The 23,060-nt window shown below is 44.2% G+C and overlaps 12 protein-coding genes across 12 annotated transcripts; 7 read left to right on the top strand and 5 right to left on the bottom strand.

The window, feature by feature from the left end:
• Positions 1–776: 776 nt before the first annotated feature.
• ZCF23 (Zcf23p) lies at positions 777–2,363 on the top strand (the record flags this gene model as incomplete). Its single annotated transcript, XM_020211889.1, has 2 exons — positions 777–1,597; positions 1,640–2,363. 2 exons carry the CDS (start codon positions 777–779, stop codon positions 2,361–2,363), a joined length of 1,545 nt encoding a protein of 514 aa, XP_020062680.1.
• Positions 2,364–3,232: 869 nt separating this feature from the next.
• On the top strand, positions 3,233–3,394 carry CANTADRAFT_56352 (uncharacterized protein; the record flags this gene model as incomplete). Its single annotated transcript, XM_020210580.1, has 1 exon — positions 3,233–3,394. A coding segment is annotated over one exon (162 nt), but the record flags the coding sequence as incomplete, so codon positions are not given.
• A 699-nt stretch (positions 3,395–4,093) lies between these two features.
• On the bottom strand, positions 4,094–5,908 carry GAP4 (Gap4p; the record flags this gene model as incomplete). The annotated part of the gene is made up of 1 exon (XM_020210522.1): positions 4,094–5,908. The coding sequence occupies one exon, from the start codon at positions 5,906–5,908 to the stop codon at positions 4,094–4,096; it is 1,815 nt and encodes a 604-aa protein (XP_020062678.1).
• Positions 5,909–6,769: 861 nt separating this feature from the next.
• On the bottom strand, positions 6,770–7,634 carry CANTADRAFT_102423 (uncharacterized protein; the record flags this gene model as incomplete). The annotated part of the gene is made up of 4 exons (XM_020206159.1): positions 6,770–7,257; positions 7,394–7,464; positions 7,487–7,524; positions 7,566–7,634. 4 exons carry the CDS (start codon positions 7,632–7,634, stop codon positions 7,061–7,063), a joined length of 375 nt encoding a protein of 124 aa, XP_020062677.1. The 3' UTR covers positions 6,770–7,060.
• Positions 7,635–7,650: 16 nt separating this feature from the next.
• Positions 7,651–8,996, top strand: CANTADRAFT_315418 (uncharacterized protein). Its single transcript, XM_020208404.1, has one exon. The coding sequence runs from the start codon at positions 7,922–7,924 to the stop codon at positions 8,792–8,794; it is 873 nt and encodes a 290-aa protein (XP_020062676.1). The 5' UTR covers positions 7,651–7,921; the 3' UTR covers positions 8,795–8,996.
• Positions 8,997–9,198: 202 nt separating this feature from the next.
• Positions 9,199–11,154, top strand: CANTADRAFT_55802 (uncharacterized protein; the record flags this gene model as incomplete). The annotated part of the gene is made up of 1 exon (XM_020210492.1): positions 9,199–11,154. The coding sequence occupies one exon, from the start codon at positions 9,199–9,201 to the stop codon at positions 11,152–11,154; it is 1,956 nt and encodes a 651-aa protein (XP_020062675.1).
• A 374-nt stretch (positions 11,155–11,528) lies between these two features.
• CANTADRAFT_23667 (uncharacterized protein) lies at positions 11,529–11,897 on the bottom strand (the record flags this gene model as incomplete). The annotated part of the gene is made up of 1 exon (XM_020206989.1): positions 11,529–11,897. One exon carries the CDS (start codon positions 11,895–11,897, stop codon positions 11,529–11,531), a length of 369 nt encoding a protein of 122 aa, XP_020062674.1.
• Positions 11,898–12,319: 422 nt separating this feature from the next.
• On the bottom strand, positions 12,320–13,456 carry CANTADRAFT_35223 (uncharacterized protein; the record flags this gene model as incomplete). The annotated part of the gene is made up of 1 exon (XM_020208623.1): positions 12,320–13,456. A coding segment is annotated over one exon (1,137 nt), but the record flags the coding sequence as incomplete, so codon positions are not given.
• A 420-nt stretch (positions 13,457–13,876) lies between these two features.
• RIA1 (GTPase) lies at positions 13,877–16,921 on the bottom strand (the record flags this gene model as incomplete). The annotated part of the gene is made up of 1 exon (XM_020210460.1): positions 13,877–16,921. The coding sequence occupies one exon, from the start codon at positions 16,919–16,921 to the stop codon at positions 13,877–13,879; it is 3,045 nt and encodes a 1,014-aa protein (XP_020062672.1).
• Positions 16,922–17,042: 121 nt separating this feature from the next.
• On the top strand, positions 17,043–17,297 carry CANTADRAFT_56469 (uncharacterized protein; the record flags this gene model as incomplete). The annotated part of the gene is made up of 1 exon (XM_020210598.1): positions 17,043–17,297. One exon carries the CDS (start codon positions 17,043–17,045, stop codon positions 17,295–17,297), a length of 255 nt encoding a protein of 84 aa, XP_020062671.1.
• Positions 17,298–19,101: 1,804 nt separating this feature from the next.
• On the top strand, positions 19,102–20,661 carry DHH1 (DExD/H-box ATP-dependent RNA helicase; the record flags this gene model as incomplete). The annotated part of the gene is made up of 1 exon (XM_020211888.1): positions 19,102–20,661. One exon carries the CDS (start codon positions 19,102–19,104, stop codon positions 20,659–20,661), a length of 1,560 nt encoding a protein of 519 aa, XP_020062670.1.
• A 775-nt stretch (positions 20,662–21,436) lies between these two features.
• ADE4 (amidophosphoribosyltransferase) lies at positions 21,437–23,023 on the top strand (the record flags this gene model as incomplete). Its single annotated transcript, XM_020211887.1, has 1 exon — positions 21,437–23,023. One exon carries the CDS (start codon positions 21,437–21,439, stop codon positions 23,021–23,023), a length of 1,587 nt encoding a protein of 528 aa, XP_020062669.1.
• Positions 23,024–23,060: the final 37 nt, after the last annotated feature.

The following is a 23,060-nucleotide window of genomic DNA, read 5'->3' as shown; positions in this document are numbered from 1 at the left end:
CAGCCCGGGCGTCTTCGGCTTGTGCCAGCTGTTACTGGGATATTTGATGGGCAATTGTGCCTCTGGCGAATTGTTCGTGCGCATGCTGCACCGCTCCAAGCAGCTGTCAGCAGCACCCGCAGCTGTCAGCGTCTCCAGCAGATGCTAAACTCCCAACCTCTGTAGTAGCGTCCTAATAATCTGCCACGCAGAACTATAGCCATCGCTTGCTTGCTAAACTGGTGCCCAGGCTAAACTACGTCTACAGGTCCGATGTGCTCCTATCGTGTGCATGCAGGACGGTGGGGGTAACCCCGCCATCAAACGATTTTCCGATTATTCTCCGAAGCGCCTGATTGGCTGGCTACCCTGACCTACCCCACTTTCTGCTGGAGCAGCAACCGTCGCAGCCATGCACTGGCCTCGCTGGCCAATGTTGAGCCAGGGTCGCACCCGGGGATTCCCGCCCCGGACGCACCCGGGTTGCCCCAAACCCTTCCTGCACAGTGCCCCCGATTTCCCCAGATCTAGAGCCACCACCCCAAGAGTGGTATTCGCCTATAAGCGAAATTGATCTTCCAACCACATTCATGGAACGCAGTATCACGGCCCCTATATAGTGCTGAGTCCCTCAAACTTTCTCTCGCCACATCCCTCCGTTGTGGACTCCCAATACTGCCATCGCGTCTTTCCCAACGGCTAGAGTCAGCCTCACGGATCCCTCACGTCAACCTCCCTCGTTCTAACCACCACCATTAAGACAACCGTTCCCGCCTCCAGGCCCTCGACTCGTCCCCATGACTAAGAAACTCTCCTTACAGGAGAAGAAAAACCGGAGGCCTGCCTCCAGAGCATGTATCTTCTGCCATGAGAAGCACCTCCAGTGTTCGAACGAACGGCCCTGCAAAAACTGTGTCAAGAGGAAGCTAGGACATAAGTGCCATGACACGGTACGCAAAAGAGCCAAATACTTGAACAACTCCAAATCTTCCACTAACAGCTCTTCCACTGCAAACAGTTCACCTCCAGGTACTCCTCAAGGAGAGGCAGGCTCGCCTCGCCATCCCCAGTACGATATCAAGTTCGAAGCGACTTCCAGTGCCCCTACACGAAACGTCACCTATCCAGAGGAGCCTCCCAGATACCCACCAAACACCGTTTTAAACACCACCAACGACGTGCTCAATAAGCTCCTATTCGACACAAATCAAGATGACTCAGACGCCCATACTCCTCCCATTCAGCCCCATCCTAGATCACAGTCGCGATTGAAAACGTCCTTCAGCTCAAACTACTTAAACCAAGAGTACTTGATGCTTGGGGACATCATCCTCCAATCCAAACCATCTTCGCCATCTCCCTCGAACACAAGCGCCTCCGAACACAACAGTGCCGTGTCACCCGTCAACTTCTTGAATATGGACCTCAAAAATGAGGTGTTTCAGTCACAAAAGAAGCCTTCGCATAAAATTAACACACGGCCCTTCATATCGTTAGGCTACGACCAGCGACCTTCAGATTATCAGGACTCACGAGCAGAGCAAGATGGACCACCACTTGACCCTGAAGCTCCTGCAGTCATTGAGCCAGTGCCACCTTTGCCAACGCTTGCTCCTTCGCTTCCACCACCCTCACCGGTTGCAAACAATCCAATCATCAGCAAATTGTCACAATCATCAACGATACCAAACGAATATGTGTCCCCCTTAATATCACAGTACTTGTATCGAAACATCCAGGATATATACTCCAACAACATAATGAACTTTGACTACCCCCAATCATATCATCTGCTTACCCACTTTCTCAAAAAGAGGTTTCTGGGTAACAACTTGTCACCCGAAGAAAAGCAAACGAAAAGGCAAAACTTGTTAATAATATTAAAACTCATTGCAAGTTATCGACCCACGTTTATTTCTGCGCACAAGTCTTTGCTCAAGCCGTTGGACTTGCAGTTTCTCGAGATGTCGTTACAGAGATCGTTGATAGATTATCAAAAACTTTGTCATTTGAACTCTTCCCCAACCATCATTTGGAGAAGATCAGGGGAAATCGTATCAATGACCGACGATATGCTCAGTTTATTGGGGTTCGACACAGGCGATATCCTTTCTAAAAGAACGTTTATCGTTGAATTAATGCATGATGATGAGAGTATCATTAATTACTACAAGCTCTTCAAATCGGTTGCCGTGGGAAATCTTCACCTGAGTATTTTTACAAAGTGCAAGCTCACCAAGAAGCGCAGTGGTGATGAAGAAGAGGAGTATATCGATTTCTGTTCGGTGTGGACCGTGAAGAGAGACTTGTTTGACTTGCCTATGTTGATTATAGGCCAATTCTTGCCGATATTGCCTGCGGGTGAGGGTGTGCGCATGTACTGAACCGTCAAGTAACTATGGCCATAATCCAGTGTCAGTGATGGATTCAAGCCGGGTTATTGCCAGGTATTGCAGAAGGGTTGTTGGGTATAGCAGACTACTAATGTTAGCTCTGCCCTTTTCTAGGCACCATTAGATAAAACAGGTTAAAAATAGACAACTAATGGACGCACTCGTCTAAACTGGCCAATTTTCAAAACATGTAATCCGGAGCAATTTGCACCCAAAATACAAAGTTAGTGCCAGCAATGGTCCCAGTACAAAGAAACATCCTTACTACCATACGGTGGGGAACATTCACCCCAGCAAGACGGGCGGCGAAATGCTCCTGACTTCTTTCTACATTTCCAGCACGTGCTGCCAAGGGTTGCTCCTGGTCATCGCCACAGACGAGACGAACTCTGAACTGGAAAGCAACAGAACAGCGAGAAAACGCCACTACGCAGTACTTCTGCGGAGAAGCAATCGGTGGCATAAACCGCCAGACGATCTCATCAATCAGTCGATGGCTGATAAGGTTCAGCCGATGGTTTTGGTGCGACTAGCAACGTGCGACCAGGAAGAAGACAGTCTGACAGGTGAACCCACCATGGACCATTGGCCAATGACCAATGACCGTCAGCCTAAAGTAAGTCAGGCCATCAGCACCAACCGGGCCACTTTTTGGGCCTGATATGGTCCCCACCTCTCTCCACTTTGTCTCCTCCATCACGTACCACTAAGATCACCCCACTTGTCGCACCACCGAACAGTCATTTGGCACCACTTGCGATTGCACATCACACCACCAGGGGAGCTATATAAACCAGAGAAACGACATAATGTAGTGGCATCTTTAACCACATCTACTTACAACCAAATACCTATTCAGAAAAATGATGCCCCCTAAAAGAGCTTTAGCCATCGGAGGAGTGTGCTACGGAATTGGTGCATTCTGCATGATCAATTACTACTATAAGAACAGTTCTCTAAAGAAAATCTTTGTCAATGCCGACCGTCAATACGAACAAGTCAAGGTCGGCCATCATGCGTAACCTCGTACGGCAGTTGCGTGCTAGCCCCGAGGCCATGCAGTGGTGCTTGCCGTTGTAATCTAGCAGAGCTAGCCATCGGCACTACAATATATAATGTAATATAGCAAATGCACAGTGTGTATCTGACATGAAGTAGACATACAATAGAGGTGTGATCGCCAAAGCTAACTTGATATTTTCGTGAATTTTAGCGATTACGCAGCTGGTACAATCACCAATACCTGTTATCGTAAAATTATTGATCTGAGGAATTGCCCTAATGGGTAGATTTATGTTCAAATGAATTGCTGGGGCACATTAGCGTTGTCCAAATCACGATTTCCAGGCCCTTGCAGTGGAGACTGAAACTAACAATGGAGGAGCCCTATTTGATATGAACTATGTATATAATCGGCAACTTTATTAACATTCCACCTTAAGTTTAGCACTATAAACATTTGACAATCTTGAATGGAGTGAAATGGAAACGACAGCGCCAACGATGAATTCTTGCTCCTATTCCCAGTCTAGCACTACATTATGAACCAGTAGAATAATAGCCACACACAAACACTACAAATATCAGAGTATGTACAAAACAATTTAATTTTATCCCGTTTGTATTGTGAACGTCTATAAAGAATTAAGGTAAGAAAGTCAAATGACGAAATGAATTAGGTATTAAGCTCACAAACACTTCGATAGTACAATGATGGTGAATTAACACCAGAATCTGTAGAATCTGTACCAGAAAGGGCTGTCAGCCAAGGCCTGCTTTTCATCAGCAATTTCTTGCTTCAATGTTTCGACATCGATTTCTCTTCTACCAGTGTCCAAATCAATATCAGTCAACTTGACCATAATTTGTCTCCAGCTGCCGAAGATGGTCTTGTGAGCAACAATCATGACTACCATCAATGGCAAAGAAAGACAGTTCTTCCAGAATTGCATGTTATCGGCTGAGGCGGCACCTATTGGGAAGAGAGAGACCCAGATTTCACCACCAACAACAAAGAGCAAAATGGCAATACCAGTGTAATCACCAAAAGTACCCAATGGGGAAACGAAAATGACTTCGTCCAAGGATCTACCTTGGGCACTGAGAGCCCATCTCCATCTCAAGTGAGTGAAACAAATGGCACACCAGGTGAAGAAAGAGGACAAGGAACAAACGGAGAAGAACCAGGTGAACACTTCACCTTCAGCACTGGCCTTAACCAAGAAACCCAACAAACCAATCATGTTGGTGAACATGATAGCAACCATTGGTCTTCCGGCTCTGTCAATGTAACCGAAAATACCTGGAATCAAACCTTGGACAGCAAGAGAGGCTAAGGTTCTGGAACAACCGTAAACAGAGGAGTTACCAACGGAAACGACAGCAATAAGAACAACAGCGTTCATAATGTGTGGGACGACCTTGATACCGTTCAATTGAATGGCAATGACGAAAGGAGAAGCAGCAATACCGTCTCCGGTCAACAAGTCTTCGTTGGTGTATGGAACGAGACAACCAATCACGATAGCAGTCAAGAAGTAGAAGATGGTGACTCTCCAGAAAACTTGCTTGGTAGCCTTGGGCAAGGACTTTCTTGGGTTCTTGGTTTCAGCTGCTGCAAGGGCAACCAATTCAATACCACCGAAGGAGAAGGCAGCAGAGATAAACATGTTACACACACCCTTGAAACCGTGGTTGAAAGCACCAGGGTTGTGCCAGTATCTTCCACCAATGTAACCTTGATCACCAACACCACAGATGATACAGATACCCAAAATGATGAAACCTATAACGGCAATGACTTTGATTCCAGAAAGGACGAATTCGGCTTCACCGTAACCCTTAACACCGAAGAAATTGATGGAAACGATAACAACGTAGAAGATCGCGACCCACACGGCAGGATCCACGCTTTGGTTCCAGTACTGGACGGTCATTGCACACGCAATCAACTCGGAAGGAAACGAAATCAACCATGAACAAGCATACAAAATACCGAAGGTGAAACCCAAGGAAGGGTCGACAAAACGGGTGAAAAACGCATTGAACGAACCAGACACTGGGAATTGCACGGACAACTCACCCAAAGCATTGACAACACACAACATCGAGTACCCAATCAAGGTGTAACCGATAAGAACGGCACCGGGACCACCGAGAGCCAAACCGTAACCACTACCCACGAACAAACCAGTACCGATGGAACCACCGATGGCAATCATCTGCAAATGTCTGGACTTCAATCTTCTGGCCAAAGGGTGTCTGGCCGAGGCGATAATACTCTTTTCGGCCATGGTCATGCCGGTGGTGTCGAAGCCTTCATCCTCGAGGTTGATAGGCTTGAACGAGTCGATGAATCTGGAAAAGGCGTTGCCTTCCTCGATGGTCTCGTAAGTGTATGCACTGTCGGCGTACGAAGAGCCAGAGTGACGGGAGTTGGTCTGGCCCGGGGAGGACTCTTGTCTGTAGCTGTAGGCTTCGGTGTCCACCGAGTTACCACTAGGGCCCTTAAGTTCAGCTGCTTTTTCGTCGTACATCTTGAACCAAACAGAGAGGGTACTGAGACTCTTGACTAGGGTCTTCGATCGGTGAAAATCCGACGGCAGCTCTACTAATATATGCGATACATATGGGCGGGTGGCACAAAAACTACGTGCATGGTAACAGGGCCGGAAACTGAAAAAAAATTAGCAAAACAGAAATGCGAACAATCACATAAAAGCAACGGGGCAATCACGTCCCTAACAGGAGAAATGAGGTTGACAGACACGTAAACTGGGGTATGGCAAAGTGGGGTGAGGTGATCAATCACAGCAGATGGACCAGCCCAGTGACAGGCCTCTCCAGCCAGTGGATCGCACTAACTGCCCAGTTTTACTGTGGAATGCCCAAATGTCGCAATAAAGTTGGAGTAATATAAAAACGCCGATACATGCAAGCTAAAGCCACTAGCGAGATGTTGGATAATAACGGAGTGTGGCGTTGGAAGCATTGGCGCACTCCAACTCCTGGACAAAATAAACCCTCAGGCATGAGATTTCCTTAACTTTAGCCGGGTTTTGATGCCTGGCACCGTTTTAGTAACTATAATGCGCCTAATGAAACAGCATCTGGTTGGTGCTAATTTCCCCTTTCTATCGTTTTTGAGGGCCCTCCCGCCGCGCATTCATCTGGCCGCCCTGCAAGTGCGGAAACTTGACGCGAGATGCCGGGCCCCTCCAGGCAGTGACAGACTGATGGCAGACTCTAGCAGTTCTCCTGAGAACCCTGGGAGCGCAAACTTTATCTCGGTGGTCCCCATGGCCTCCGTATCGCACGCGTGTTCTTGCAGAACTGCTACATTGTTGGCAAGATTCCTATTGATGCTCGAATTTATCCATGTTTGTAATTATGTGCATGCCCCAAATGGGACTGGGAAAGATTGTCTGTTTTGATGCTATGCAGAAGCTGGCATGTGCCCATGTACGGGAGCGGAGAAACTACCAACGGTATGGTCCGCCATACGCTTGCTAGATACCTTGTATATCAATTTAGAGTTTCTGTGTAAAAGCACTCCACCTCCTCCCTCCTCCCTGCCTCAGTTGTGACGAGAATTCCCGGTTACATTTTTTGCCAGGGATCGAAAATGCCGCTCGGGGCGGACCAATTCATTCCAGCTTTTGGGGTTATGGCTAGCGACGGCCCCTAGCCTAGATGGTTCTGTATCCGATAACGCCACCTTTTTTGTCCATAGACGAGTGTCTGGCCTCCTGTCCCCGTAATTGTGCATTGACATTATCCATGTCAGAGCCATGGATATGCATGTACGTCCCTTGGTGCATACTTGCACCATGGCTGGCAATTGCTTTGGGGTATCTTGGGGTACAGACAATCTTGGCTGGTGTGCCTGCAGTTACAAGTCAACTCTGGTTCCCCTGCTTAAGGTACTGTTGGCATTTCTTGCTAATTTCACTTGCCATAACCCCCGCGCAATTTGGGAATCCTCACTATTGTCGTTTTATCACCTAAAAAATAGAACCTACCCTTGCCAAGCTGCAGGTGAAACTCTACAGGAAATCCATATTCGTGTATTGGGTCTGGAATTTCTGGGTGTCTTGAAGATCAACAAAACTCACATAAATGGGCTTAGTGCATAATTACCCAGAAGTGGGTCCTGAGATCTCATCCCAGAACACACATATAATAGACAATTACATGGACAATAGCCACCTTCCATCTCACTAGCCTACTATTGTCTGGATAAGCCCACTTGCCTGGCCACATGGTGGAAAAGATCTAATTTCTAGTCTAGTTTAGGCTTATTTATTACGAGAAACACACATGTGAAGCGACTGCCTCAACAAGATTTTTCTCCAGATCATGGCCTTGCAAGTACTAGAACCTTGGTTTCCACTGCTCTTAGTCCAGCTTGTTGTACAGTTTATCATCCCATCTCTACTATCTCTCACTCCCAGACCTTGTTTGGTCCTGTATATACGCGCATTACCTAATAATCGGGATCAGTCAATTCAATAGCGTAACTCTCTATCAACTAAAGCTAGCCTGGTGCAATGCAATTCTCCGAGCTACAGCCGACTGCATCTCCATCCCCGGTGGTTCTAATCATCAGGTGGGCATCTAAGCTGTCAATTGAGTTTTTTCCGTCGTCTGAATGTGATGTTTACATCATCACGAACCCCAAGTCATTTCTCTCCTACATTCAAAAATTGGTAGAGCCAGTGGAAGACTTGAGCATTGTCACGATCTTTAGTGGCCTTGAGAACTTGGTGGAAGCTTTGAAGTTCTTGGCTCAGTTTACGTCCAATGAATCCAAATACCGGACCATTTATGAAAACAACTGTCGTCATCACTCGAAAGCCTACAGACTGGAGGAGTCTGAGCTCCCCTTAGTCATGTCAGAAGGTCAATATGATCTCCCACTAGCATTTAACTTGTCTATTATATTAGATTCCAAAGATCTAGACGACCACTTGGCTGCCAAAAGTGTTGTGTTACAGCAGTACTTGAGACTCATTGCTCTTAAGCATGGTGGTCTGCTTTTATCACTCCAAGACTTATCAGAAGTATTGAAAACTCCTCAAAAGTTGTTTCAATTCAACCCACAAGCCAAACCCATTTACGATTCATCCCAAACAGTGGAACAGGACGGTATAGATGTGGTACTTAATATTCCTAGCGGGTGGGATTCGTGGACTAAGATTATATTACTCGCAAAATCAGCAATATTCCAGGATAACCCAAGTTTAATGTTAGACGAAAAGTCTTTGAGAGAAGCAAACAAGACTTATGATGACTATTTTGAAGCGGACGGTAATTTAGAGACCTTGATGGAAAAAGTCTACGGCAAAATCAAAGTTCAGGAACCAAAGAAGCTACAAGACACATTACAGTTCAATGACATGCTCGTACAAGCTTCGATGTAATCTGACCGAGCACTGAACTTTCTGTTCATCTAAAGATTGAGAAATGATAGCTAACCGACTCAATTTCTTATATCTTTCCCAAAGCTTTGTAAGCAAACAAGGCGAATGCTTAGAGAGCGCACAACTTATTACTAGGAATAGCAATAAATCCAACCATCAGATATCATCACTAGGCTTCAAATCGGTCCCTAGGCCTGCATACAAACGACCGAAAATTATCGAAATCATGTCAAGGATTCCACTTTCTGTACTCTCATCCTGTTGAAGTTTCAAATCCTCCAGACTAGTAAGGCATTCACTCGCCTGACTCGGATCGATTTTCTATCGCCAGCAAGATTACCAATACTACCATCTACCTCTAGGCTCACTAGTCACACATAATAGCATTGTTTAACTAGTTCGGAATGGAAGTAGGGCCCGAAGACCCTTTGGCTCGAAGTACAGCAAGATTATCAATTTCTGCCATCGATGTTGAAAATGAAAACCCCAGACTCCAGGTGGCTGAGTTTCTCCGGGCTGAAAATAAGTCAAGAAGAGATTCCGCTATTTCCTTGAATTCATTTGAAGAAGATGAGCCAAAAATGGGACCACCACCTAAAGGAGATAAAAGAAGAAGGTCATCTGCGCAATCATTCTCACTCCCTTCAAATTCCAAAATCGCTAATACAGGGAAGAGCCCTAAGAAAGTCCACAAAAAGAAATTGAAGAAAGCTACACTGGCACCTGAGTTGGAGTTCACTTCGGGTGCAACTTGGAAAAGGCTTCCTTTTAAACAGCTCCGTGAGCTTGTCTTAGGAGTTTTCACAAAGTCTAACAATGTGCAAAAAAGGGAACGTTGGTATGACATTTCCAATTCTGGAAACGTTACTTCATTAGTTTTCTGTTTAGTACCAGGCTTACCTAGTCCCTCAAGTTCAGAAAAAGACGAGGAAGGCAAATTTTATGTTCCTATAAATGCGGCCAATTTAGCGCCAGAGTTCGACTTCATTCAAAACTTTGATCAAATGATAAAAACACAAAGTCCTGGATCTAAAGATCTGACTTACCCACCACTTCAAACAATTACGAACATTCAATTAACTAAAAATGAGAAGAAAGAAATTTTAGAAAGCCTGAAGGCATCAAAAATTACAATCAATGATTTATTATTGAGTCCCGGTCAATTGGCTCAGAATAGATATCCAATCGACATATCCAACCTCGAAGGATGGGTAGAGACAAAAGATTTCGAGCATGAAGGCTCGCATACTTTTGCATTGGATTGTGAATTCTGTCAGGCTGCAAGTGGTAAAGTGTTAACAAGGATCTCATTAATCAACTTCCAAGGTGAAGTACTTCTAGATCAGTTTGTAAAACCAGAGGAAGAGATAACAGATTACTTGACCAAATACTCAGGAATTACAGAAGAGAAATTGAAAGATGTTACAACCACTTTAAAAGACGTTCAGAAAATGGTTCTTGAAATAGTAGCCAAGGGAGATATCCTCATAGGTCACTCATTGGAGTCAGATCTTAATGTCATGAGAATCAAACATGAGAAAATTTGTGATACGTCATTAGTATACCAACATAGCAAAGGTCCTCCGCTGAAACCATCGCTTAGATGGTTGTCCCAAAAGTATCTTGCTAGAACTATTCAGGCAGGAGAAGCAACTGGTAATGGTCACTCATCTGTAGAGGATGCTCAAGCATGCTTAGATTTGGTGAAATTAAAGATCATTGAAGGGTGGTGCTTCGGTTTGAATGTGGGTGAGATTTCAATTTTTCATAGACTTGCTAAGGAAGCCGATATTTACAATAACGGAGATGATTTTAAGTCTTTATGGATTGATTACAGCAACTATAAAGATCAAGAATCGTATATCGAGCCCGCTGAGTACAACGTCATTAAATTGTACGCTAATAACGATGATGAAGTGGTCAAAAACTACAAGGAGGCCCACGACAAGAAGAACTTCACGGTATTGAGTTTAAAAGAATTGGAGTACAACAAGGGGTTGTGTTCTGTACCTAGTCACTTCAATGGGAAGATAATTCAAGACCCTACAGAGGAGCAGTTATCATCATTGTACAAGGAAACTAATCGCAGATTGAATGAGATCTACCAGGAGTTACCAGAGAATTCAATTATGATTATCAACTCTACTGTTGGTGATCCAAGAGAGATGTACCGTTTGCAAGAAGTTAAGAGAGTGTTCCAAAAAAAGGAAAGAGAAGGTGAGGATTTGAAGGCATTGCCCAAGGAAGATGTGTGGGATATTGACAAGCAACAGGCGTTGCTTGAGGCTACTGAAAAGGCGAAGAAGGCTATATCCTTCATTGGGATTAAGAAATTAAGTAAAACTAATCCCGTTGTATAATAGATAGATATGACAGATGTTGTAGATTGGCGTAGCCGTGGCAGATTTGCCGAGTATTGATGCAATAGTAGAAGGCCCTCTTCTGTCGCTATGTATCATTGAGTTGTCTATGTTGCAGGTTTCTATCGAGGGTAGAGTATGTTTTATAGCTGTGAATGGGGCCATTGATCGTGGAGAGGATCGAATATTGCTCTAGCAATAGTGGACCTGTCGGATAACTTATCAAACCTATCAGAAACTTGAAGTATGTCACGGGTGTGTCAGATCTACGAATCACTACTCGTCATCTCATAAACCTACTTGTACATTGACCATTTATATACGTGAAAACACCAGATGCCCGTGGTGTACATAACTGTGTCCTACCACCAGACTTAGCCCAACCCCGAAATCTGTCCCTCATCTTTGTTGAACGAGATGGCACTTTCCAAGTCCTTGTCGACCTTGACCTCCTTTACCTCTTCTGGTTTTTGTTCAACCTTAACTTCCTTGAAGTACTTCCATTGTGACAAGTCTAACACGTCGTTGGCCTCCAACTTTACAGAGGCATTGTTCTTGTGACTGGTGCTGGTTTTGAACCATCCCTTCAACCTGATGGTGTCCAGCGTCCCTTCACCGTTGGCATCATAGCTGGTGGCGGGGTTGTACCAGTCCTTAACCCAGGTGACGTTTTCACCAAGTTGGTCATGGTAAGCAGCTGCTCCACCAGGAATAGGAGTGTTTGTACCGCTAGCAGAGAACATCCCGAATGATTGTCTGTGATAGGGGTGGTTGTTTTTTCAGATCTACTGTGGTTTGGCGACGGTTGGCGAGCGAGCTGCCTGCCTTGCGAGGATTAACGATGCGGTTTCACATCACAGTCGGAAGGGATCCGAAAAGGCAAATATTACCATGCCATCGATGGTAGGCGACCATTCTATGCTACTACAAATCCACAGGGGCGTGTGGTTAATGGTCGTGATCATTACTCTATGTACATGTAGTAGACTACGGCAGAGCACTTTTGGTATGTTATTGCAGGCAAATAGGCCTGGGAGTCCATGTGTCAGAATTCCTAAGTACCGGCGGTAGAAGAGATATCATCGGATGGTTTCTATGGATTTGCTTTGTTCTGTGGTTCCAATGGAGGCTCTTCTTGGGATGTCAAATGCATGTGGTGTTCGTCATGGATGTCCTTTTCAGCATCTTGAGGGTCGGGATGGGCTCCACTTTCTTGCAATTGCTGCTGTCTTAGCTCTTTTTGCTTTCGAATAGCTCTTTGTTTTGCATTTGCCAATTTCTTCTTGATGGTCTCTCTGTACCTTGCGTCCTTTCGACTCTGTTGTTCATACCATTTGATCATTTGACGAGGTTTTGTGCCGAAAATGGTCTCGTACTCACAGAACAAGCAGAAGTGAGGTGGTTGGTTGGGGGGCTGTGATTGATTTGGTTGGCTATTCTGTTGACCCTGTGTGTTCTTGTTTTTCTTCTTCTTCTTTTTCTTCTTCTTCTTGTTATCGTCGCCATGTTCAATAAAAGACTGGCTATCTCTTGATTGTAAGGTCATCATTCGTAACTTCTCTTCCACGTTATTATAAATTGGTACAAGCTTTCCTGTGTGGTCATATTCGAAGGTAAATTCACATGAAGGTCCATCTTCATCGTAGGCGTTCCTATCAGCACCAATCGTTCTGTAAGAAGGACAATCACAGCCATCAAAGCCATGCTCATCGCACTCTGACGTTGCATTCAACTCGACTTCTATGTGATGCGTAGGACTGTACTTGTATTGGTACTCATCGCCATTGATCTCCTCTATATCGTAATCCCCTTGGTCGTCATAATCATAGTCATATCCGTCAGTGTTTCCTTCATGCAATCCCTCTTCATCTTTAGTATCGTACAACGAAAATCCCTCTCTCTTCCCACTCCTTGCTGGCGGTCTTCCCTCTCTATTTATCGTGAACTCGTTGGATCTTATCATTTGTGAGATCTTATTACGAAGGAAGTCCATTTCACTCTCCTTCAAGAAAGATTCCCTCACTTCATCTTCCACGTTGTCCATTTTGTCTTGGATTTGGTTGAACACCTTCTCTTCGTCCAATTTGTTAATCTTATCACTGAAGTCATTTGATGCCTTTTCGAGTGCTTCCAAGAGACTGAAATTGAATGCTGAATCATCTTTGATTTCAGGGTCATCATTTTCGTTGGGAAAGGGCAGGTAGTTTTCTTCGTCCTGCAATTTCTTGCTCATGGCTTGCAGCCAGGTTTCGTAGTTCTTGGACACTAATTCGAATAGACGCTTATGATCGAGTTGGCCGGGACGAAGAGAGCTGGCTGACGCTGCCTGTGGCATTGTCCCAGACTCTCCGTCCACTTCACTTGGTCCGTCTGTCATATGCATCTTGGGGACATCAGGATCCATCATATACTAATCATAATGAATGGTAGTGATTGGTAAAATTTTTCTGGTGTAGTGAGAGCGACACAGTGCCTAAGCCAGTGATTAGGCAAAAGTGACATTGCATTAGCCATACACCACTGGAAAGACTAGCCCACCTCTAATATGTACTGTCTATTGTATGCCTCTCTATACCTGCTATAACAACTACATCTTTCTGACTACAGCTATGTCATTAGAGAGAGTACATTCGCGAAACTAAATAGGGCAGACTGGTACTCATTTAAGCTGTGATATTTGATAGGGTATAGTGGCTTGGCTCCGACCAGTCACGTAGACCCACTAATCCTTCTTCAATGTTCTTTGCTTCTCTGCGTTTTTGACAACCTTTTCGTCAACAAACAACCCCTTTCTTCTTCTAATAGTATTCATATACCTTCTGGCTACATTTTCTCTCTCAGCAAACTCACCCAACTCCTCCAACTCTTCCTCGGTATGGGGAACCCAGAACGGATCAATATCCAACATGTCAAAGCCAGCAAAGACCAATTGGGGACTGGCAGCACCAGAAGTTTTCTTTCTAATTTCCTCCGAGAATCCAAATGCTTCGATGACTGGGATTTGGGCTTCAATGGTGAAAAATGGTGTACCTTCCTTCATCTCCTCTGAAATGATCGAGCCACCTCTTCTCTGTACCACCGCGTAGACTTTACCCAAAACCTCGGATGATGCTTGGATGTCACATGTATACATAGCAAGGAACAATCTAGGAGATCCTAACAAAAACGTCTTGTGAATCAAATCTCTAGTCAAAGTAATTATTCTACCACTCAAGTTTACAACCCTAGATTCCTCATCAACAATTTCGTATTTGCTCTTCTTCAACGTGACTAAAATACCTTGAAGCGGTTCAGATGCTAATGGCCCTTCATTGGTGGCAATTTGGAATCCGTTGAGCACACTTGATTCAAACTCAAATCTTTCTCCTTCTTTGTTGTCTAAAAGATGTCTAAATTGAGAGTTACCAAACTCAGCAAAGATGTTTGGACCAACTCTCTTGGGACCAAAAGTAATGATACTGTTTACCAACTCTTCGGCTGATTTGAATGAACTCTTGATGGGATTTTCGGAAATTATTTCGATCAATTTTGCCTTGAATGAACCTTCATAAGATTTGGTTTGACCAATTTCATAAATTTCAGCTTCATTGTCGATCAAAAATTGAGTAACCTCCTTAGGTAAGGAGGTGACTTCGAACTGTAGGTCCACTCCAGGAAGGACAACATCATCATCCGCTTCTCCGACCTCTTTGGGGTCTTCTGATAAGCCTTCTCTGAATGGGATAACTGGCTCTTTTACTGTCACCTCACATCCTTTAGCAAACCTCTCTTCCAAATCCTTCAAACATCTCTCCAAATGGAGTTCACCTGCAACACAGACGATCAATTCACCAGAATCGTCATCAATGTGCCACTCAAAAATAGGATCCGCCTTAGCCAATAAATCCAATCCTCTTTCCAATCTGGACAATTTCATAGGATTAGTAGGTTCAACGGCTATCTTCATGATTGGCTTGTTGTGGATTAAGGTTGAAGTTGAAGAAAAGTTAATGTATGGTTTATTTCCGAGGTCAGAGCACAATGTTGCATTCTTTAATACAGCCAGTTCGAGTCCAACAACACCCACAATATTACCAGCAGGGACGTTATCCATTTTAACAAACTCTCTTCCCATAATAAGATAGAGATCCTTAATTTCGACCTCATGGGTGATTTGTTCTGCATTGCTTTCGCTGTCGTTAGGTAAGCTGGGGTCATACTTAGGGCCAATGACGGTGATTTTTTGACCCTTTGAAAGAGAACCAGCGTAAATACGAGTGAATGCGATCAAAGTCTCTGGGGTTATTTCTTCCTCTTCTTCCTCTTCTTCAAATTCATCTTCTTCGAACTCCCATTCAAATGGGTCTGCTTTGACTACTGTGAATTCATCAGTTGATTTTTCAGCGATCGATTCTGATGCCTTCTTCGCCAATTCCCTGGCAATTCTTCCTCTCTCTCTGAGTTCATCGGCAGTAAGTATAGCAGAAGTTGACTCCTTGGGCAAATCTTCTTCCTTGACGGAAATCAACTTCGAAACGTATGCAATTGTATGTTGTTGAGGATTTGAGGAATCACAGGTGAGGATAGCCTTCTCGAATTCTGGATCAATTATCTTGGCCTTATTTGACTCTGAAACCGCACTGTACATACTTTCGTCCAATATCTTTCCGATTCTTTCCTTCTGGGCATCGACTGGACTTGGCAAGAAATCTATAACGGCACCCAATAAAGCATGACTAATAGGAATCCATTGGGACATTATTACATTCAAAGTGTTCTTGTAATCTTTAGATCTCAAATCCCTAGGACTAACCTTTGCACCCAACTTCTCGATGATTTTCTCCAACTTTTCTTGATTTCTTTCGATGACACAGTTTTCGTAAACTGCCCATACTTGCTCCAAAATCAATCCAACGAATAAAGGCTTCAAATTTTGGGTTGCTTTGAGCTTCTTCTTGGGGATGATCTTTTTGTTCTTCATGTCCAAGTAAAAATCACCCCATAAGGTCTTAGACAACACCGATTGAGAAAATCCCAATTTAGCCAGGTATATCTTCGCAAAGGTATGCACCGAGAATGCCCACCCGTCCACAGCTGAAGCGAAAATGACATTATTTTTCTCTGGGGTGAAGTAGATATCTTGATCATCTTTCTCCACGAATTCAGTTGTAGCACCACTTTCTCTCCAAATCATATCGTCTTCCATTCTTTCACCGGCAAAAAAGGAACCGATAACAGAGTTCACTTGTTCTATGACTTTGGATAAATGCTGATATGCTTCCATTGGTGTGAGCTGCCACTCGGTGATTAATCTATCGATTTTGTTCAATACCAACAAAGGCTTGAGTTTGTCCACCCAACACTGTCTTAAGACATTAACTGTTTGAGAACAAACTCCTTCAACCACATCAACCAACACCACTGCTCCATCACACAATCTGGAAGAGGTAGAGACCTCGGAGGAGAAGTCAATGTGGCCTGGAGAATCGATTAAGTTAATCAAGTGTTCATTGGTTTCAAGGTGTTCGCTGTCCTGCTTTCTACGGACAACTTTGAAGTACAAAGAGATGGCCGAAGCTTCCATGGTAATACCTCTTAACTGCTCATCTTCTCTAGAGTCCAAGTATCTCACTTTACCAGCCATTCTTTGGGATATGATACCATTGGTGGCCAAAAGTGAGTCACTGAGTGATGTCTTACCATGATCGACATGGGCAAGAATACAGATGTTTCGAATGCATTCGGGGTTGGATTGAAGCTGGTGAACCGTTTCTTGTGAAAGCTTCATAGCGATGTGAAATGTTCAGCTAGAATGGATGGACAAGTGATTTCACCGATCAGTGAGTAGGTTTTCAGTAATGCGAAATTATTGGAGATGCGAATGACTTTTGCTCATCGAGGAGATGTTTATGTGCCCACTATGCTCTACACCTTTGAAGCAGCACTTGATCCAGCCAACTTTGGCACTCATCTCCTGTCCTCTGGAATCGTGTATCTATCCGTTTAATTTACTGGTGGCCGAGCTACATGATAACCAACTCTTGATCGAAGTTGACACAGCAGACATCATGGCCAAAATGGAGAGTAAAATGGTCAAAGATGTTGGAGTTGATGAAAAGCTAGCAGAATTTATAGCACGAGAAGACCCAGATGTTGGAATGTGATTACGGTCTTTCCTAGGGAATAGTGAAAACTTCGCATAAGACGAAACACAATCCTAGAACATATCGAAAGAGAATCAGAAGAACAATGCTGTATCAGGTAGGTTTTGCATGTATTCTATACTTGAAATCCCTCCGAATTATGATATCCTTGCCTACTTAATCTACAGATACGCAGGAGGGATTTTATTATCTTGGGCCCAAGATTGTCTCTAACTCTAACCGTCCCAAAGAATTCAGAGGGGGGGAGGTTTAAGGGCCCGTTTATCCAGAGTCAACCAACCATTCGTTGAAAATCCTAATTCGCTTTCAAATTAGAAACAATAGTTACAGGATTAGTTCAAATTTGCACCAAGTTCAAGCAAAGATTGTAAGATCATTCTAGAGCTTTATAGATTGCACAATGTAATTCTCAAATCCGTGGATCGGCATTTGTGATGTTGTTAAGTTAGCAATTGTAATTCATTCAGTTGAAAAAGTTAGTGTGACTAATTCAATTCTTCAAAAATTTAGACAAAATTGTACAAATATTACAAAAATTGAATTGAGTGAACAAGAGATAAAGAAAGTGGTAAAACAATACAGTACACACAACCACAGTATAAACCAATCGCTCACTCATTAAAACCAATGGGTTAGTGTAGCCTTTGTCGTTCGACTGGCAGTACAATAATTGTGTCATAAACTACACTTCTACTTCTATTCAACAAACTGTTAATCACCGGCAGTGACGAAGAAGCATCTCAAACATGAAGTTAGGTCAACCCATAAGTTACTTGCAATCTATTCTTGCCAAAACATGTATCTCGAATAGATTTATAGAAAGAAGTTGCAACGCAGATCAGGTCTGATCAATGTAAATTTGCACAAAGTCACATGGAGATACGATTTCACATGAAGAGAGTTGCTCCATGCAGCAGGTCTTTATATATTTTGCGAGGAAGCATTTTGAACCTTCTATCGTACTTAAACGGTCTCAATCTCGATAAGCTTTTCTACAAGCGAGTCAGGCGTACTTTCGCAGCATTGAGTATAACGGTCCGTTTTCGATCGAAATGCTGCAATATCCGTAGTTCTAGTCTTACCCATCAGTTTTGACACAACGGGATCTATTACTTCCTGTGGTATTTGAAGTTTTGTTACGAGTACCTCGTATAGTGACACCCATGCACACCGATTGCCTAGAAAGGATGTAAACGCAGCGATTTTTGTAGCAAGGCCTCGGAAGGATAACTGTTAATCGATAGTAAACAGTGAGTGATTGAGTAGTAACAAACATATCAAAGTTGGTCTACAAGTATGAAACTGCAGAAATTATTTGTCTGCAACCCTTTGTCAAGTTGGATGTGTCGAGAACATTTCTTCAGATTAGGGCATCACATAATAAATATATTGTTGATAATAGGCCGTAAAGAGAGACCACTTAGACTTAAACAGCCCGAGGGATCATGACATATTTGCATCTAGGCCATTCCCCTTGTGTTGCAATAAGCTATCGTTCAAGCGATCACTGGCCAGGGGGCGGGTAACTAGTCGTGCCCACAATCAAATAGCATTCAAAATTTTCTCAACATTCACAGCACGTACATTTGAAGCACACATTACCAACGTCAATAGACTGAATCAATCATATCAATTGAACCGTATCACAAATCCCAACTTGATCACGAGATTTGCCATACAACCATCAGGTTATTACACACAAAAACACCACTAGTATTCATTCCTCAGCTTACTAAGATTCATCCTTGGCTATTGTCAAGATCTGTACTATTATAAATCACTAGAACCTTAGAACACATACAAAATGTCTGATTCCTGGAAGTCTCAATTAAATATTCCTGAAAGGGATACTAGACCACAAACAGAGGATGTTTCCAACACCAAAGGTAAATCATTTGAGGATTTCAATTTGAAGAGAGAGTTATTGATGGGTATATTCGAGGCAGGATTCGAGAAGCCTTCTCCAATTCAAGAAGAGTCAATTCCAATGGCATTGGCAGGAAGAGATATATTAGCAAGAGCCAAGAATGGTACAGGTAAAACCGCATCCTTCGTCATTCCTTCATTACAACAAATCAAACCTAAAGTATCTAAAATCCAAGCTTTAATTTTAGTTCCAACTAGAGAGTTGGCTTTGCAAACCTCCCAAGTTGTCAGAACTTTAGGAAAACATTTAGGAGTTCAATGTATGGTTACCACTGGTGGTACTTTATTAAGAGATGATATTATGAGATTGAATGACCCAGTCCATGTTTTGGTTGGTACTCCAGGCAGAGTCTTGGATTTAGCAGCAAGAAGTATTGCCGACTTCTCGGAATGTCCTCTCTTCGTGATGGATGAAGCCGATAAAATGTTATCTAGGGAATTCAAGGGAATTATCGAACAAATCTTGGCCTTCTTCCCAGCTACTAGACAATCTTTATTGTTTTCTGCCACCTTTCCTTTGGCAGTCAAATCCTTTATGGATCAACATTTAAGCAAGCCTTACGAAATCAATTTAATGGATGAATTGACTCTTAGGGGTATCTCTCAATTCTATGCTTTCGTTGAAGAAAAGCAAAAATTACACTGTTTGAACACTTTGTTCAGCAAGTTGCAAATCAATCAATCCATCATATTCTGTAACTCTACTAATAGAGTTGAATTGTTAGCCAAAAAGATCACTGAATTGGGGTACTCGTGTTACTACTCCCATGCCAAGATGCCTCAACAGGCCAGAAACAAAGTTTTCCATGAATTTAGACAGGGTAAAGTCCGTAATTTGGTTTGCTCTGATTTGTTAACCAGAGGTATCGATATTCAAGCAGTCAATGTTGTTATTAACTTTGATTTCCCAAAGACTGCTGAAACCTATTTACACAGAATCGGTCGTTCTGGTAGATTTGGACACTTAGGTTTGGCAATCAACTTGATGAGTTGGAACGATCGTTATTCTTTGTACAAGATCGAGCAAGAGTTGGGTACTGAAATTAAGCCAATCCCAGCCACCATTGACAGAAACTTGTATGTGGCAGAAAATGACGGTGCTATTCCAAGGCCATTCAAGATTGAGGAATTGCCAAAGGGTAACGAGACTGTCCATAAGAAGGCAGGCTACGAGTACAAGGGACAGCCAGAGTTACCTGGCCAAGGTCCTGTCGCCGGCCAACCACCTTTGCAACAAGGTGCCCCAGGTCAAGTTCCACTTCCCCAGGGCCAACCAATGCAATATTACCAAGGTGTTCCTCAGGGAGTCCCACAGGGAGTTCCACAAGGAGTTCCACAAGGGTACCCATACCAACAATATCCACCACAATTCAATGGATATCCACCACAGCAATTTAACGGTCAATTTCAACAAGCACCACCACCACAAAAGCAATAGGTTTGTGATTTTTGACTAGTTTTCTGATTGCCCGAATCTCAATTTATATTTTGTCACACTAGTGTATTCCGACAAGTTTTTTTTGTTTTGTTTTCGTTTTTGTTGATTTGCTTGTTTTTGAAGGATACAGGATTCGGGCGCAGATAGTTGAGCGGTAGGAAGTGATTGTACCAAGAGAGGTGAAAGAGGAGTATATTAATGGCCGGGAGGGTGTAGCCATACTACTGGGGAAACAATTGGACGGTGCGAGATTGTTAGGGTGTCACGTTTCAGCTTCGACAAGGGGCAGAAACGAGTGCATCGAGAGGGGAAACGGGAAATAGGTGCAAAGTATGAACCAAGATTATCCAGGATAGTGAATCCTGACAACATGTGAACTGAATAGTGGACCCAAAGTCCCAAGGATGCTATTGAACAATCCTTATTGAACTTGAGCAAAGCCGGCCGTCGGATCGGCTGGCAATCATTTCTCCCTATATAGTGTTACCGTTACCGTAGCGATGGTTAGTGCGACGGCCCCGATGCCCTAGCGACGCCTGTCGGTACAATGCACCTCTGTGCGCGGTATCTTCTAATAGATTAATGATAAACTTGCAGTAAAAGTTGACTCCGGCCCCTCCGCATTTGTTCGTGGGCAAGTAAAAATTTTCAGATCCCCTAAATTCTGGAGAAACTGACTCTTGTAGATTAACGCATCGCTCTCTATCATTTAAGTGCGATAGACACTTATTAATACGTTTAAGCACCATAGACAACAACCCCCCGATCATATCAGATGTGTGGAATTCTAGGCATAGTGTTGGCAGACCAACAGAAGAACGTGGCCCCCGAGTTGTTCGAGGGAGCCATGTTCTTACAGCATCGTGGTCAAGATGCCGCAGGTATCGTTACTTGTGGTACCAAGGGTAGGTTTTACCAGTGCAAGGGTAATGGTATGGCCAGAGATGTGTTCACTCAGCAGAGGATGGTCAACCTCGTTGGAAACATGGGTATCACCCATTTGAGGTACCCCACTGCTGGTTCATCGGCAGGGAGTGAGGCCCAGCCGTTTTACGTCAACTCGCCCTACGGGATCACCTTGAGTCACAACGGTAACTTAGTCAACTCCATCGAGTTGAGAAAGTACTTGGACGAGGTTGTCCACCGTCACATCAACACTGACTCCGATTCCGAGTTGTTGACCAATGTGTTTGCCGCCGAGTTGGACAAGTTCAACAAGTCAAGAGTCAACAACCAAGATTTATTTTCCGCTTTGACCGGCACCATGGAGGCTATCAGAGGTGCCTATGCGTGCGTGGCCATGTTGGCTGGTTACGGGATCATTGGGTTCCGTGATCCCAACGGTATCAGACCGCTCTTGTTCGGTGAGAGAATCAACGCCGACAAGTCTCGCGATTACATGTTGGCATCGGAGTCGGTGGTGTTGAAGGCACATGGATTCCATACCTTCAGAGATGTCAAGCCAGGTGAGGCCGTGATCATTCCCAAGGACTCCTCCGGGGTGGTCAAGCCCGAGTTCCGCCAGGTCGTCGAGCCCAAGGTGTTTGCACCCGACATCTTCGAGTACGTGTACTTTGCCAGGCCCGACTCGGTGTTGGACGGGGTTTCGGTGTACCACTCCCGACTCGAGATGGGAATTAAGTTGGCAGCCAAGATCTCCAAGGTCGAGGACCTTGACATCGATGTGGTGATCCCGGTTCCAGACACCTCTAGAACATCAGCGTCACAGTGTGCGGTGTCGTTGAACATTCCCTACAGAGAAGGGTTTGTCAAGAATAGATACATCGGCAGAACGTTTATCATGCCTGACCAGCAGGAGAGACGGTCTTCGGTGAGAAGAAAATTGAACGCCATGGAGTCCGAGTTCAAGGGCAGAAACGTGTTGTTGGTGGACGACTCGATCGTCAGAGGGACCACCTCCAAAGAGATCGTGGCCATGGCTCGCGAAGCCGGTGCCAAACATGTGTACTTTGCCTCTTGCGCACCTCCCATCAGATTCAATCACATCTACGGAATTGACTTGGCCGATACCAAGGCGTTGGTGGGGTTCAACCGTGACGAAGACGAGATCGCCAAGGTGATTGGTGCCGACAAGGTGATCTTCCAGGACTTGGAGGACTTGATATCGTGCTGCACCAGCGACCAGTTGAAGCAGTTCGAGGTAGGTGTCTTCACCGGTAGCTACGTCACCGGGGTCGAGGACAACTACTTGCAAGAATTAGAGAAGATCCGGGCCCAGAACCAGCGCCTTCGTGATCGTAGAGACAGAGGCTTCAGTGTGGACGCCTGTATTGACGCTTCCGATATGGTGGACGTCAAGGCCGAGCTGGATATCAGCATCTACAACAGGGGAGATTATTAGTAGCATAGCGACGCGTGCCCAGCACCGCAATAGACGT

Source organism: Suhomyces tanzawaensis, assembly GCF_001661415.1.
Source record: "Suhomyces tanzawaensis NRRL Y-17324 unplaced genomic scaffold CANTAscaffold_7, whole genome shotgun sequence".
Taxonomy (NCBI): domain Eukaryota; kingdom Fungi; phylum Ascomycota; class Pichiomycetes; order Serinales; family Debaryomycetaceae; genus Suhomyces; species Suhomyces tanzawaensis.
This window is presented reverse-complemented; position numbering and strand designations above follow the sequence as displayed.

Bases quoted from the DNA above. Each gene is read 5' to 3' on its own strand.
- CANTADRAFT_315418 (XM_020208404.1), top strand. From the start codon at position 7,922: ATGCAATTCTCCGAGCTACAGCCGACTGCATCTCCATCCCCGGTGGTT.